Raw genomic sequence first — 16,598 nt, 5'->3', positions numbered from 1 at the left:
TTGTATCCACATCACTTGATATTATCCAACTTTCTAATTTTTGTCTACTTGATGGGTGTAAAATAGTATGTCAAAATGTTTTAATATACATTTATCTGTTTACAATGAGAATAACCATTTTTTCATTTATCTACTTTTCACATTTTCCCTTCTACGAATTGCATATTCATGTTCTTTGTCCATTTACTACTAGGGTTTTTTATCTTGCTGTAGGAGTTCCTTGTATACTTAAGAGAGGACTTCTTTGTTTTAGTCTTTTAAAAAATACCTTCTCCTAGTTTATTATCTACAGTATTTAAAAAAAAAATTTTTATTGAAGTATAGTTGACTTAAAATGTTGTGTTAGTATCAGATGTACAGCAAAGTGAATCAGTTATGTCTGTACATATGTCACTCTTTTTTAGATTCTTTTCACATATAGTTCGAGTATTGGGAAGAGTTCCCTGTGCTATACAGTACTATTATGTATATGTCAGTCCAAATCTCCCAATTTATCCCTTCTTCTTTCTTCTCCCTGGTAACCATAAGTTTGTTTCTTACATCTGTGACTCTATTTCTGTTTTGTAAACAAGTTCATTTGTACCATTTTTTTTTTTAGATTCCATATATAAGTGATATCATATGGTATGTTTTTCTCTGTCTGACTTCATTCAGTATGACAGCTTTAGGTCCATACATTTTGCTGCAGATGTCATTATTTTGCTTTTTTGTGGCTGAGTAATATTCCATTGTATATATGTAACGCATCTTCTTGATCCATTCCTCTGTCATTGGACATTTAGATTGCTTCCATCATAGTATCTTTTATTGAAACAGAATCCTTCATTTAAAAGAATTATGCATTTGATTGCATTGGGTCTTAGTTGCAGCACCTGGGATCTTCTTTGCATTATGAGGGGTCTTCCTCGCAGCGCGTGGACTCTCTAGTTTGGTGCTTGGGCTCGGTGGTTGTGGCACATGGGCTCCAGAGCACATAGGCTCAGCAGTTGCAGCACGGGGCTAGTTGTTCTGGAACATGTGGGATCTTAGATCCGTGACCAAGGATTGAACATTTTGATATGTTTAAATCTTTTATTTTAATAGTGGTCAGATCTATTATAGACAACCCCCCACCCCCCTTTTTTGGTCATCTTTTAAAAGATATCCTTTCCTATTTTGAGAATACAAATATATTCTACATTTTCTTTATTATTTTAGCCTTCAAACCTTTAGATATTTATGTTACATTTTTTTAATACAGTAGAAGGTAGAGATCCAACCTAATTTTTCTCCATTTAGTTATGTTATTTAGGGTTTTTCTATGTATGCTTATAAATGAAATTTGCCTGTAATTTTCTTATGCTGTTCATGTTCTGTGGCCACCGTGGTTATGGTTTTAAAATAAATTGGATAGCTTTCTCTTTTGCTGTTTTGTGGAGCAGTTGTAAAAGATAGATATTGTCTCTTCATTAAACACTTGGTAGAACTCAACTGTAAAACTATCTCAGATTATGCTTTTTGTCCCCAGAGGATAGTGGAGAGCAGGAGTTACTCATCATTTCAGTTTTTCTAATGGTTATAGTCTATTCAAGTTTTTTGTTCTTGTATCAGTTTGATTTTTAAAAAAAAATAATAAAGGTTTATTATCACTCATAGTTTCTGCCAGTCAGGAATTTGGTAGTGGCTTAGCTTGGTGGTTCTGGCTCAGGGTCTCTCATGAGGTTGAAGTCAAGATCAGTCTGAGCTGCAGTCATCTGAAGCCTTGACTGGGGCCTGAGGATTTGCTTTACCAGCCATATGATTTGCTCAGTCATCTGGTCAGCAGGTTGGCTTCTGTTGTTAGTGGTGGCTTGAGTTCGTATCTCTGTGGGCCATTCTGTAAAGCTACCTACTTGAGTATCCTTGCAGCATGTCACCTGGCTGCAGTATGTCAGCAGTGCAAAGAGAAAGAGAGCTGGGAAGAAGCTGCCCGTTTTATGACTTACCCGTGGAAGTCAGAGAACATGGCTTCTGCCATTTTCTGTCTGTTGGAAGAGAGTCACTAAGTCCAGCCCACATTCACAAAGAATTTTGACATTCTTTAAAATCACCAAACTATGTATGACAAACTCATGGATCTCCTCATATTTTGAGATGATTATATGCTTTTTATTGTCTTTTAATATGTTAATATAATATAGTTTATATTGTTAGATTTTCAAATGTATAAGCATGCTTACATTTTGGAATAAATCCATCTTAGTTATGAGAGAATATTTTTCTTACATAACACTAATATTTAGGAATTCATCTATAACTCAGAGTCAGGCCTATAGTTTTTTTCCTTTTACTATATTTTGTCTGGTTTTTTTACAATGATTATAGTAATCTCATTAAGTGAGTTGTGTAGTTTTCCACCTTCTGTTCTCTCACAAGTATCTAAAGATCTTTCTAGTATTTATTTGAAATTAGGCCTGGAGAATAAAGGATACAGGCGAAAGCATTGGCTTTCAGACTTTCTTGCTAGTAACAATAAAAATAGTTTCTGTATCATAACATGGATGGATACTTGTTTTTATTTTCACTAGAAATGTATTTATTAAATATTTTTAAATCGTAGAAGTATGAAAACACCACAAGAATATTCAAAAGGATTTATTAAAAACATCAGTCTGGTTTTAGCTAAAATGGACTTTTTCCCTTTTTTAAAAAAATTCTACTGAGAAGTATTAGTTTTTTTAAAGAGAAACAGCTAATAAGACTGCTCTTAGCTTCTCTTTGCTGATAGATTCTTATTTATTTGATCATTTGATTGTTTTTTTGTCAGAGGTCCTTGGGAGCAGTGATAGCAGGTTACTTTTTTTTTTTTTTTTTTAGGTTACATTTTTTTATCCCTGGTGTCCATTGCAGACTGGATGCTTAAATGATTGTTCAATTATTATTAGGTCATATGTCTTTCCACCTAGTAAGACTAATAAAAGCCATCTGCTTTAAAAACAATAACAACAAAATCTTCTTTAAATTTAAGCAAAGTGCATAGTGGAAATTGAAATTTGAATATTTCACAAAAGAAATATGGCTTGATTATTTTTTTAATGACATTTAAGTGGCACAACTTTCAAGACATATTTTATCAAATGTGGAGTTAATAAACACTGATCTCCCGCACCTCCCAAAAAAGTGAATCTTTCTGAATGACTGCTGTTTTAACCATCTTACAAAGAGATGAAAACAGATTTTGTCAGTTGTTCTGTAGCCTGAATCTGTATCAGTAGGGCATAGTATATTGATTTTATATACTGTGGCAATCAGTTTTTTATTCAGAATAAATGAAGTTAGGTAGTCAAAATAAGTATAGCTTCATTTATCTCCCTCTCTTGTAACTTCCAATATTTTAAATCTGTTTTTTCCAGTTTTATTGAGAAATAATTGACAGATTCACTGTATAAGTTTAAGGGTACATCATGATGGTTTGATTTATGTGTATATGTAATATGCATGTGTGTGTGTATATATATATATATACAGACACACACATAGTGAAAGGATTACTACAGTAGGTTTGGTTAACATCTATCATCTCATATAGATAAAAAGAAAAAAATTTCTCCTAATGATGAGAAGTTTTAGGATTTACTTTCTTAAAGTTTCCTATGTATCATACAGCAGTGTTATGTGTGTGTTAACTCTAATCATCATGTACAACATTCCCTAGTACTTATTTATCTAATAACTAGTAATTCTGATTTTTAGATAGAATATCTATGTTATCAAGTCATTTTTTTCAGGTTTAGCTTAATTTTAACGATTTCTTATAGTATTTTAACTCTATAAAATTTTATTAATTTCTTTTAGAAAATTTATGTGTGCTCTGAAACATTAAAGAGAATAAAGGAAACATTTAGGGGAGGTTAGAGGAGGGATTCAGAGAAGGCAATGGCACCCCACTCCAGTACTCTTGCCTGGAAAATCCCATGGACGGGGGAGCCTGGTGGGCTGCAGTCCATGGGGTCGCTAAGAGTCGGATACGACTGAGCGACTTCACTTTCACTTTTCACTTTCATGCATTGGAGAAGGAAATGCAACCCACTCCAGTGTTCTTGCCTGCAGAATCCAGGGATGGTGGAGCCTGGTGGGCTGCCGTCTCTGGGGTCGCACAGAGTCGGACACGACTGAAGCGACTTAGCAGCAGAGGAAGGATTTAATGCTATCAGAAGAAGGGGTCATAGGAAAGGAAGAAATTGATATTTGAGAAAATTAAAGTTTAAAGCATCATCTTTCAAGACAAAAAAGATAAAGTATGAAAACTTAAACAGTCACTTAAATGTTAATATTCCAGTCTAGAAACACTTATAGCCACAAGAGGGCATTACTATGTAACTCAGCCTTTGAGTGCCAAGTGTCATAGATGAGCTATGTTTGGTTATCACAGAAGCTCATTCCTCCCATTTGTACTCTGCCAACACTCCCTACATTTCCTTTCTTTGGCTTTCCACCTTTTCTGGGTTCTTCTTCCTGGCAAGAGCCCCTTCTTGCTAGAGACTTTCTTCTTTGAAGATAATTGGGCTGTGCACCATCCTTGTTCATGTCTGTGACTTCTGTGTAGTTCTCAGTGGTTGACTCAAAGTTGACTCTCGTTTCTAAATCTAGGTGCATACCCAGGTCCTTTGTGGTTTTAAAATTTCTAGTTGTTTTCTTCATAGACCAGTTGGCAGCAGTGTTAATTTTATATCCTAGGAAGGAAGGCCAAGCTCTAGGCTAGTAGGAAAGGCCTTCTTAGTTCTTGGTTGGCTTTTTGTGGTAAAGAATCAGTGTCACAGCCTTGCAGTATTACTTGCGTGATTGGTGCAGTTAATGGGGGTAGATTTGTCTTTCAGTTTACTTCACATTTCTTCCTTGGTTTTTGAAGAAAGGATTAGATATTTCTGCTCTAAACTTCTAAGAAACTTAAATTCATTCACCTGATTCACTCATATGTTAATATTAAATCTTTTATTTGGTGCCATTTTTAAAGCCTTATTTTAGACTATATACAGAACTCTATGGTGAAGGTAATCTGATTGAATCACTGTTCTAATCATACAAATCATATTTCAAGTATTTGGCAAAGGCTAATTAATAAAGCTTATGTTATTTCTAAAGCTGATTGTACTCTTAAACCATTTTAAAAAATGAATTCTAGATTCAAGTCTTTGCTGAAATTTGAGTGGCTATGAGCTATTTAGTTGTTTTGTTTTTTTTTTTAAGCCTTCCTGAGTGCATGTGTTTATTCATTTTTGGGTGTTGTTTATTGGAGGCTGGGAGTATAGTGACATTGCCTTATTGTACAGTTACTATATTCTTTGACTTTTCTAGACTAATTAGGTTAAAATAAGGTAGTCACCAAATAATGCTTCCTTTCCCTTTTTTCCTGTTTACATTCTTCCTTTTTCAATGATAGTCATCTTCTTTTTCTAGATTTGTCCCTTCTGTGGTATAGACTGATGTAAGATGAGTTTGGTGGGCCAGATAAAACTTTGAGTCCTTAATGAGTGTCTTTATCAGCTGGTGTGAAAACTGTCTATTGGTTGAAGGAATAGTTTTGAGAAAGAGATTTTTGTCTAGTTACAAACTTGAAGTTGTGATTTATTTTGCTTTTGGCTGAAGATCTGTGATAATTTGATTGCATCACCCCTGTGATTTATTTTTTATTTCTGAAACTTTTGAGAATTGCCTAGTTTAATGTATTTACTTATGTATGTATAATTACTGTTTAACCCGTTTTCATAAAATATTTGAGGTGGTATTTTTTAACACAGTCTTAACTAGTTAAAATACTGGCGAGGAACTTATTGATTAGAGTTAAAGTCACCAGAAAGGGGAAAAAAACATTAACTGGAAAAGAATTTTATAATTTATCAAAATTAGATTGATAGTAATATCACTATTTTCCTCAAATCTTTCATTTATGTATACTTAGAAAAATTATTTTCCTAAGCCTAAAGTTAAGTATGTAATTTAAAAAGCTAAAAATTTCTTGTTTGGAAATCTTTAATATGAAAACATTGTAGTACCTCACTATAACTCAATACACATATTTGTGCTTATGCTTACAGCACAGTAGACAAACCATTCTTAGATATTACTTTTATTACTGTATCAGTTGGGACTTAAGGGGAAGCCTCACACTGAGAGTTGGACAAAAAGATGAGGAAACACTTAACCTAAGAGAAGTTCAGTTCAGTCTCTCAGTTGTGTCCGACTCGTTGCGACCCCATGGACTGCAGCATGCCAGGCCTTCCTGTCCATCACAAACTCCCTGAGTTTGCTCAAACTCATGTCCATTGAGTTGATGCCATCCAACCATCTCATCCTCTGTTGACCCTTCTCTTCCCGCCTTCAATCTTGCCCAGCATCAGGGTCTTTTCCAATGAGTCAGTTCTTCATATCAGGTGGCCAAAGTATTGGAGCTTCAGCTTCAGCGTCCGTCCTTCCAGTGAATATTCAGGATTGATTTCCTTTAGGATGGACTGGTTTGATCTTCTTGTAGTCCAGGGGACTCTCAAGAGTCTTCTCCAACACCACAGTTCAAAAGCAGCAGTTCTTCGACGCTCAGCTTTACGGTCCAACACTCACATCCATACATGACTACTGGAAAAACCATAGGTTTGACTAGATGGACCTTTGTTGGCAAAGTAAGAGAAGTTAGGGGACATTGAAGTTCTTGTACTTCAGATACAAGTCATGTTTGGCTACTTTGAGTTATACATGCAGTCCCTAGTGCAATACTGTCCACATGTGAATTACATAAAGGCAGTCTGGTTTTAGCATTGTTTCTGAGAGATTTTAATTGCAAAATTAGAAACCTTTTATTATGTTTTTATGGTCTTTTGAAATTTGAGCAAGAATTAACCACAGTATCTCAGGAAATCAACATACTAGCTATGTTTTTTTCCTTCTAATCTTCCTATTGGTTTCCAGTAGAATTTGGCATTGAAAAATAAGGTTGATCTGTTCTGTACCTATGTTTAAGATATAAGTCATCATACTGTAGTTGTGCGTTTTGTTAGATTTGCAGACCCACTGTTTTTACTGAAGCATCTGTAAACATTTAAACATAATTTTAAGGATTCAGTGAATGTGACTATTCCAAAAACACAGACTTTTAATTAAGTACATATTTCTTTAGATTGGTTCCTATATAACTAGGAACTTAACCTTCTTTAAAGTAAACTTTTAAAAGAAGGGCTTGTAGTTCAACATAAAATGTATTAGTCACTTGATATTGTACATTGAAAAATTATTTTAAAAAGATACTTGGGGTTGGGGGCATTTATGGTAAAATTCAACCAGAAGATGGCAGTGATGATCCTCTCATACTCCCTGAAATGGTAATCAAAAAGTTTACAAGTGTAATAGCATGAAGTACTCATGTTCAACTTTTGGTATCTAATGTTAAAAGTAACAAGTTAGGGGAGAGCATTTGCTGTTTGTTTTATATACTGTGAAAAATGTGTATTTTTCTATAAGAAGGGATTAAGAATATTTTGGGTGTCTGTATCTTTGTCTGTACACTTCAGTTTTTTCTGAATACTGGGGTAAGGAAGTTACCATTAAGCCTTGCCTTGTTTAAGTTGCATGCATCACTTTATGTTATGCATCATGTCTAGAAGGCATGTTGTTTTATGGCCTGTTTGCATTTTTCACCCAAATTGCTGGAAACTAATGAACTTTTAAAGGAGTCATTCCTTTACTGGTAGTCATTTCTCTAAATTGGCTCTTTTTATTTATTTTTTTGGAGGGGAAAATTATATCATTTAAGACATTAATTTTTTTTGAAAGAAAAGATTGACAAAAAATAAATGATCTGGTGATCTTAAAAGCAAAAAGTTAGAAAGGGGAGAAGGAATGCTTTCCTTTGAAAATTAGTACCCACATTTGGTGTTGGCCGAGATGAAAATGCATCCTTTCATAATCTTGCCTTTTTTTTTTTTTTAATATAAAGCCCAAATGCATTTTGCCAGAGAAATTGCATGAATCGTCAGCATGCATTGTTAACTTTGTCTTTCTCCTCTTCTTTTACTGTTCATTTTCATTCATGTACTTTCGTTTTTTGGTTTGCCATTATTTTTTCTTTTTTGTTAATTACTTCATATTAAATTACTTTTGAAACGTCATAAGCTGAGCAACCTCTGCGTGTAGTAACAGCGGATACCTGTCTATTTCACTATTTAGTCCCTCCTCCTATGTCTCCATCCTCCAAATCTGTGAGCACACCAAGCGAAGCTGGGAGCCAGGACTCTGGAGATGGCGCCGTGGGATCTAGGTACAGTAATTTTCTTTCAATATTTTAATGATAGAATGTATTTACTACGCTGTTACTGTCAGTGGTATAGAGCAGCTCTAAATAGTTATGTTGAGTTAGTTGTAACATTTTGAAATCTAAATGACACAGAAATTGTTTGTTGTAAATTGGGGGGAAATTTTTTAAAAACATTATTTTACTGTTACACTTGATTAATTTAGCTACTGACTAGTTAACTGATTTATGCTGATTTTCTTATACTAAAAATAGAAGTGTTAATTCATTAAATTATTTTTTCTATTTAAGCAGCATTGTATTGGTTATTATGTGAGTGTTTTGGGTATAAATAGTGTAAAATCTCTCTTATGCTTAATTTCCATTTGGTAATTGAAATAATAGAATAGAATTAGGCTGTTTAACTGAATTGTTTATGTCAAATAAACAGCCTAATTCTATTCTATTAAGTTATTCTAATTAGGTAGAAAATAATAATGCATAAAATATCAAGAATAAGGAATAATTGCTAAGGAAACATTGAGTGTTTACTGGTGCTTCAATAAAAATTTTAAAAAGTATTTACTGGCTTGAGGGCATTATGCTAAGTGAAAGAAATCAAAGGGAAAACAAATACTGTATGATCTCACTTATAAGTGAAATTTAAAAAACGAAACTAGCTCATAGATACAGAGAAGAGATTGATTCATTTTTATTTTCATTTAAAAAATTTTTAATGTTTGCTAGAGGTGGGGGAGGTAAGGTGTAGGCAAAATGGGTGAAGGGGGTCAGAAGGTATAAACTTGTAGTTGTAAAATAAGTCATGGCAATATCAATGTACAGCATGGAGACTGTAGTCAACAGTTTATATATATATAAACATACCTTATGGTGCTTTAGTCGCTAAATCATGTCTGACTCTTGTGACCCCATGGGCTGTAGGCTGCCAGGCTTCTCTGTCTATAGGATTTTCCAGGCAAGAATACTGAGTGGGTAGCCATTTCCTTCTCCAGTAGTTAAAAATAATATGTTGTATTTTTGAAAGTTGCTGAGAGATTGGGTCTTAAAGAGAAAGAGAAAATCATAAGAAAAAATTTTGTAACTATGTAAAATGGATGTTAACTATACTTATCGTGATCATTTTACCATATATACAAATATTAAATCATTATGTTATATACTTGAAACTGATACTATATGCCAGTTATACCTCAAGTAAAAAAAAAAAAAGTTCGTTGCCAAGTTTTCCTGAACTTGCATCTTCCTTGTAAAACAGTATCTCACATTTGTTTTATCATCCTGCATACATGTTGGGACTTGATTTTCAAACATTCAGTAAGATTTCAACTTCTTTCCAAATACCATACTGAGAAAAGTATTACTTCTCTTCATCACACTGTCAATAATACCAAATCTTTATTTAACAAATCTTACATTTTTTTTTCTTATTGCAACTGAAATGAAACTAAACATAGCCAGTTAAAAATCTTTGTTCAGAATCCTTATTTTGGGCTAGGAAGTTAAATGTCTTCCTCAGGAAAACCTAAACACCTTTTAATGAGAAGTAAGCTAAGAAGTTTTATCTTCTTTGTGCCCAGGCACCTTGATTGAAGTTGCAAACAAGTAATGAGTATCTAAAAGACAAGACAAAAAAGAAGAAAAGGGGCTAACTAATCCATAAACTCAGTCCTTTAATCAGTTCTGAGTAATCAAGTTGTCATTAACAATTAGAAGACACAAAAGACTCACCAATCTGAATTTGAGATGTGCTTTCCAAACCTGTTCTGTTTACAGAACTGAAACTGCAGATTTAAACAATACTCTTTTTGGACGTTAAGTGACATGATAAAAGAATATATTATAGATTAAAGGCTGAATTTATTTAGTCTAAATTCATTTTTAAAGGCTAAATTTGTTTCATGCTTTTGTACTTCTGTATTTTTATACAAATATGTTAGTATTCCTTTCCTAGTAAAACAAGTGGCATTTTCAGAAGGGTTTTATTTTCCCCTTATAATACATTACCAAAGTAAAAATATTTCCCAAGGTAAAAAACACAAAAAAACTTTATTAAATTTCCTTACTTGATATTATATATTATTTTAATGCATATACTGTATTGTGTTAATTCATTGTTCTTGATTTTGAATAAGAATAGAAAGATTATAATGCAGCATCAGCTAGTTTGCTTTCAAAAATACTGTATAGCATGTATGCAAATTAAAATATGACCACCTGAGTTTCATTGGAAAACCTAAAGACTATTAGAGAGACCCAATTGGAATATTGTAAATTGGTATAGGAAATAAATAACTGTTAAGAAATATGTTTATTTTGTTAGAATACATATTAATTGAATTGCCAATTTAATGTTAAGTGCTATAGGCTAGCAAAGAAAATAATGTTCCTGGTCCTTGCCTTCATGGAACTTGGATTCTAATGCTCATTAATTTATATAACTTAAACATAGTATTCACTGTATTGAAAAATCCTAAGAGTAATGTGCTAACTTGTGTTTAAAGTGTAGATTTGTAGATGTAAAACAGGAAAACGAGTAGTTAAGTATCTTTAGGGATAATGTGTTTTTATTTTTATTTTTTAAATTGTGAAAATATGATAACATTAACAGGAGACTTGGAAAATGCAGAACAAAGTTACATATAGTTCCACTATATTGCAGTTTTTTAAAATAAGTATTTTTAGTTGAAGTTTCAGTGTCAAACTCTCAAAAATTAGTAGAATGAACAGACAGAAAAGTAGAAGGATATAGTAGACCTGAAAAGCACTATGAACCAATTCAACATAATTAAAATTTATACAATTTTCACACAACAGCAGGATACAAATTCTATTCAGGTTCCTTTAGACTATAGACCTGGAGACACTGGAACATATCCAGGGGCATAAAACAAGATGCAAAAATTTCATGGTCTAAAGATATTGAAATCATACCTGTGCTCTCAAGTCTGTTATCACTGTGAAATTATGTTAGAAATCATGATCAAAGATATTTTATAACAATCCACATATTTTCAAATGCAATGTGACAGTTACCACGAGAGATCTTTGACTTAGTTATTGAAAGCCTCAGTAAAGTTAAAAGACTGAAAAATCACACAGGGTGGTTGCAGAGAAAACATTTGAGAAATTAATATCAAAATGAGAAATTAATATCAAAGATACTTTTTAAAAAGGGTATTTGTTTTTTTATTAGAGAAGGAGTACAAGATTAATGGGAGAGAAAATAAATTCTTTTTAAATGAGATGACTTGATATCTTTTTAGTCTTAATATATATGTCATCTCCTTTGAGAATCCAAACTGATTTTTAATTGTTAATTTTCAAGAGAACTAAATATGTTCACTTTTTAATATATATGTACACACAGTGAGAAAACTATGAATTCCTTTAAATCATCTCCAGATTCCATAATAGAGAAATAATTAATATTGTTGATTAATTGATGATATTGGCAGTGAAGTTGCATTTTAAAATATGTGACTTTTTAAAAGAATGCTAGAGTCTGAGAAAGAAAAAGAATGGATATAAATTGAGCTGCCATGATGATAATGAAAAAATAAACAGTGAAATGCATGAAGACGTGTGAGACATATAAACCTATACACTCAACTCCTTTAGCTGGCCAAGACAGTCGATGATTACTGCACTTGGGGAGTAGGAAAAAAACATATTAGACATTACCAAGTATGATATCAAAATATCTGAATCACAATTTCTCAATGCCAAAAGTTTCTATTCGGCCTGGTGGTAATTTATGAATAAATACACAGGAGGCCATGAAAAATTATATTTCTGTAACTTTACTGATTGGCAAGTTGCATATCGTTAAGATTCTAGTTCACTTTCTTAATCACTTCTCTTAACTCTGAGATTTAGACAACAGTTAGTCAATGAGTAATCCATGCTCCTTATTCCTTTTTTACATTCTTGATCAGTTTATCTCTTGGGCTTTTGATTATATGTGTCAGGATTATATTAAAAGTTTAATTTATATGTCTGGAGATGCCTTTAATATAATCCCATACTTTGTGCAATATGTTTTCAGTACTGGCTCTGTTCTGAGGTAGAGTTTTACTCTATTTTAGACCAAAATGACATCCTTAACAAGGAGCTCTATGTCATTGGTAACAGCTCGAACTCTTAGAGAATGTAAAGGGTATGTACAGAACATTCCTTGGAGAGCATCTCATAGAACCTCTTCTGGTTTAACAAAGCCTGAGTTTGTTGCTATTCATTGCTTAGTATAAAGTGAATCTTCACTGTGGCCTCTTCTTTCTTTGTGTACACACTTACCATTTAAATCCCCAAATCTTTCTTTATATTTTTAAAATGAAGCATTTCTCTAGTTCATTTGATTGCTTTTACTGTTAAGTTGTATAGGCAAGTAAAGATTTCATTTCTTATATTTAAATATTATAGTAGTTTTAGTTGTACATTATAATTTGTTGCATAAACGAGAAACAAATACATTTGACAAAGATGGTAGCACTGAATGTATTGTGCTGAACTTTTTAATAGGGATTCTAGCATCGTATGGTACTGTACATAATTATCTTACATATTGCTAATCTACAGGAGTACCAGTGTGGAAAGGACCTTTTATTCTAGTAATGACTAAATTTTCCTTAAATCTTTTGGAAAAGATCCCGTGGAAGTTGTTTACCCAATAGGCAAGGCTAAACACAACCAAATATTTATTTAGGATTGATATTCTCCAAAAGCTTAGTTAGTTTAGATAAATTCTTGGAACATAAAATATTTTTCCTGGCAAAAAAAAAGTCTGCTTTTTCCTAGAGACAGAAATCTTTAGTTGCTTTCTAAAGCAGATGACATGTAAGCCCAAGGCAGTGCTTAACCCATAAATTACATAAGGGTCACATTTTGGAAACTTAAGCTATTTTGTATCCCAGTGGAATAGTCTTTGGTTTTCTTACCAAAAGGCTTATGTGTTGACTCATTTCCTTTACCAATATGACAATTTCCTGCACACATTTAATGCTTTGGGCAAGATTATGATATGTTAACTAAGATGTTTTTACTAAAGCTTTTTTCATTAGGAAATTTCAAATTTCAACTATATGTATAGCCTAGCTTGTTATCATCCAAAAATAATGTGTTATTTGGGATGTTGGATGTTTTGTCTGTTCTTATCCATTATTTTGCAAGATTAGTTTCTTATAATCTGAAAATACTGTCTTTTTAACTATTCTAGGTTGTATGTTTGCATTGCATGAACTAGAGCGTTTGAGTGATATCTCGTGTTTTTTTGTACTAACCGGAACATGTGGTTTTTAATTGTGAACAGTACTTGAGCTATTCATAGAATGTATTTGCTTGACTAACTTATGGCCTTTTTTGCTAATGCTTCATGGTTGTCCTACAACCATTTAGGACGCTGCATTGGGATACAGATCCATCAGTTCTTCAGCTTCACTCAGATTCCGATTTGGGGTATTGAATAGATTTATTACCTTCCCTCTTTTATAATTAATTTGATTCTTTGTGAAATTGTCCTTATTTTATTTTTCTTAAATTTCTAACGTGCAGATAATACGAAGAGTGATATTTCACTGTGACACCTCATTTATCCTCTATCATTAATGAAAGAAATATTTTATGTATCTGATTTTATAGGTACCCTAAATCTATGAATTTAAATGTCTAAATTACTTTTATTATTGCTATATTTTTTATGTAAGTTCTTCTACAGTGTATTACAAACTTCCTAAACTTTTATTTTTTTTAATTTTTTTTTTAAACTTTTAAAAATACATACTCTACATGCAATCTTTTCTAGGTTACTCAACATGAAAATTTATTTTCCTGTATTAAAATATCCTGATGATATTTAAGGTTTTGAGAGGAACAGAGCTGTCGGTTTCTACACTGTGGCTCCAGATTGCTGTTGGCTTATTCATTTACTTATTTATTCTAGTCTCCAATGCAAACTATAAATGTTTACTTCTGCCACTGTGCCTGACTCAGATAGCTCTTTTCCCTTGATAGTTTGCAGCTTCTAAAGCATGTGTCCCTATACCTTTAGAAATTATGTCTAAAGTAAGAGTAAATAAGCCTTATGTGCATGCTAAATGGCTTCAGTCGTGTCCAGTTCTTTGGGACTTTTTGTGCATAGCCTGCAAGGATTTCCTATCTATGGGATTCTCTAGGCAGTACTGGAATGGGTTGCCATGCCCTCCTCCAAGGGGATCTTTCTGACCCCAGGGATTGAACCCACATCTCTTACGTCTCAGGGCTCAAACTCACATCTCTTATGTATCTTGCACTGGCAGTTGGGTTCTTTACCACTAGTGCTACCTGGGAAGCCCTTAAATAAACCTTGAATTAGGCCATGTAAGAAAAGTATATGGGCTTCTTGTACATTAGCTGGAAGTCCTCTCTGTTGGCTGACCCTGAGGCTCCTCCACCCTCAACTGCTTGCTTGTTCTCAGTAAAAGTGGCTTTGGATAAGTAAGGTATTATCTCCCCAAATCTATCCCTAAATCTTATTCTGTTTGTTTGTGTATTGTGGTTTTTATCTGTTAAACCCTATATGTACTCAGCTAGTAACTTGTTCTTAATGTTGACTCAAGTACTTTTTTCCGGATATGATAAATATCTGAAATTATATTTCAGATATGAGTAATTTATTTTTCATATGGTTTACATCTTGAAAATTAGAATATAAAATTTATTTCAGATTTTGTTCTTAGAATGCTAAGTCACTTCAAATCTTACTAAATTTTTCTATTTAATTCTTTGACTATGCTTTTTTTCCTCTAAGATATTTCCAAGGTAGAAAACACATGAAAAATTTCTTGTGGCCCACATTTGGGACCTTAGAGAAAATTAACTCTTTAAGTGTACTAATTTTATTAAACTTTTTTGTACAGGATTTTGAAAAGGATGTTTATATAAGAAAAAAGTTATATTACCAAATATATATATATATTTCAAATATCCAGCTTTATATTCTTGTAAGACAGATTCATTATTGAGAATTTTGAGAGTTTGAAAGCATGCTATATTTGGTTTAGAATTTAGACATCTTCTATAATAAGAAAAAATTCCCCGAGATATAGAATAAAATATAGTTTTCTTTTGGTACATTTTCATTATCTACAACACTCTTCTGTTCGTCAAAAAATAGTGTATTTCACTTATTTAAGATAGGAGTGACTTGAGTAATTTCATGATATTTAGAAGATACATAGCTTTAGTTTAGATCTAAAATAATGTGCACAATAGTTTGTCCATGTGTGAATCAAGGACAGTATTGATCACACAGAGATTAGAGACTTAAAGTTTAAATATTTTATTTTATAATCTAAATTGACTGTATGCTTCTCAATTTCTGCAAAATATAAGTAGAAAAAGTTGTTTTCAACAGAAAGTTATTTCTCACTCTTAAAGCTGATGTCTTCTAATGGTGAAGGGAGACTAAATGTGGTATGAGTGAGATCCATATATTTAACTCTTAACAAAAAATTCCAGAATCATATTCCTGCTAAAAACAGTTCTCATAACCAACCATATTCAGCAGTCTACTTTGAAATTCCCATCCTCTTCCTCTGTTATTACCCACACATTTGTTCTAAGAAACTAAATTATTTGCTTTTTTAAAGTGAAAAATAAATACCTTGAATGATTCAGAAATCTCTTTTGTTCTTGCTACCTTCTAATTCTTTTGTTAAAATAAAGCCAATTAATTGTTCATTTAAATTTTCTTGAATAAAACAGGGGTTTAAATTACACTGTTGGATATACGATATTTAATTCTTACTTTCCCAAAAAACATGGTTTGATGTAGTTAAAGTGTATCATTTGTAGTGTTTGAAAGTATTTGTGTTCACTTTATTCAGACGAGGACCTATTAAACTTGGAATGGCTAAAATTACACAAGTTGACTTTCCTCCTCGTGAAATTGTCACATACACAAAGGAAACTCAGACTCCAGTTATGGCTCAACCCAAAGAAGGTGAGTATCTGTCCTTAAATATGATTGTCATTAATCCCCATGTTAAATAAGGGGATTCTTTTTTTTTTTTTTTTTTTTCCTTAGTTGTTTGGCATATTTTCTTAGAGGAACATTATAAAAATAATACTTTGGGTTTCTATATTTATGTATTTGCTCTTTAGAGTTTGAAAACTTTTTCTTGTAGAATTTAATAGAAGTATAAGCTATATGGAAGTATAAGCTATATGTAAGTTTTTAATTTTGTTGGCATAAATACAAATATTTCCATTCTCATTTTGTTGTTGCTATGTGCTGCTTTAGAAGCAAAAAATAAACTTAAGAATGTTCTATTTCTATGTCATGAACGTAATTCTTCCCAAAATGAGA

At 32.4% G+C, this 16,598-nt stretch overlaps 1 protein-coding gene across 7 annotated transcripts in view; it reads left to right on the top strand.

Moving 5' to 3' along the window:
- Positions 1–16,598, top strand: part of DYNC1I2 (dynein cytoplasmic 1 intermediate chain 2) — a 54,093-nt gene that overhangs the window by 6,245 nt on the left and 31,250 nt on the right. For 5 of the 7 annotated variants that reach the window (XM_055572239.1, XM_055572234.1, XM_055572236.1 and 2 more), the window contains exons 4-6: positions 8,173–8,263; positions 13,649–13,708; positions 16,117–16,232. In XM_055572239.1, coding sequence (XP_055428214.1) covers positions 8,173–8,263; positions 13,649–13,708; positions 16,117–16,232 — 267 coding nt within the window. The remainder of the gene's footprint in view (positions 1–8,172; positions 8,264–13,648; positions 13,709–16,116; positions 16,233–16,598) is intronic. The other 2 variants (XM_055572241.1, XM_055572240.1) reach the window with 1 other exon arrangement.

This window comes from Bubalus kerabau, chromosome 3 (genome assembly GCF_029407905.1).
Source record: "Bubalus kerabau isolate K-KA32 ecotype Philippines breed swamp buffalo chromosome 3, PCC_UOA_SB_1v2, whole genome shotgun sequence".
Classification (NCBI taxonomy): domain Eukaryota; kingdom Metazoa; phylum Chordata; class Mammalia; order Artiodactyla; family Bovidae; genus Bubalus; species Bubalus kerabau.
The sequence above is the reverse complement of the archived record's forward strand: the minus strand, read 5'-3'. Positions and strand labels throughout refer to the sequence as shown.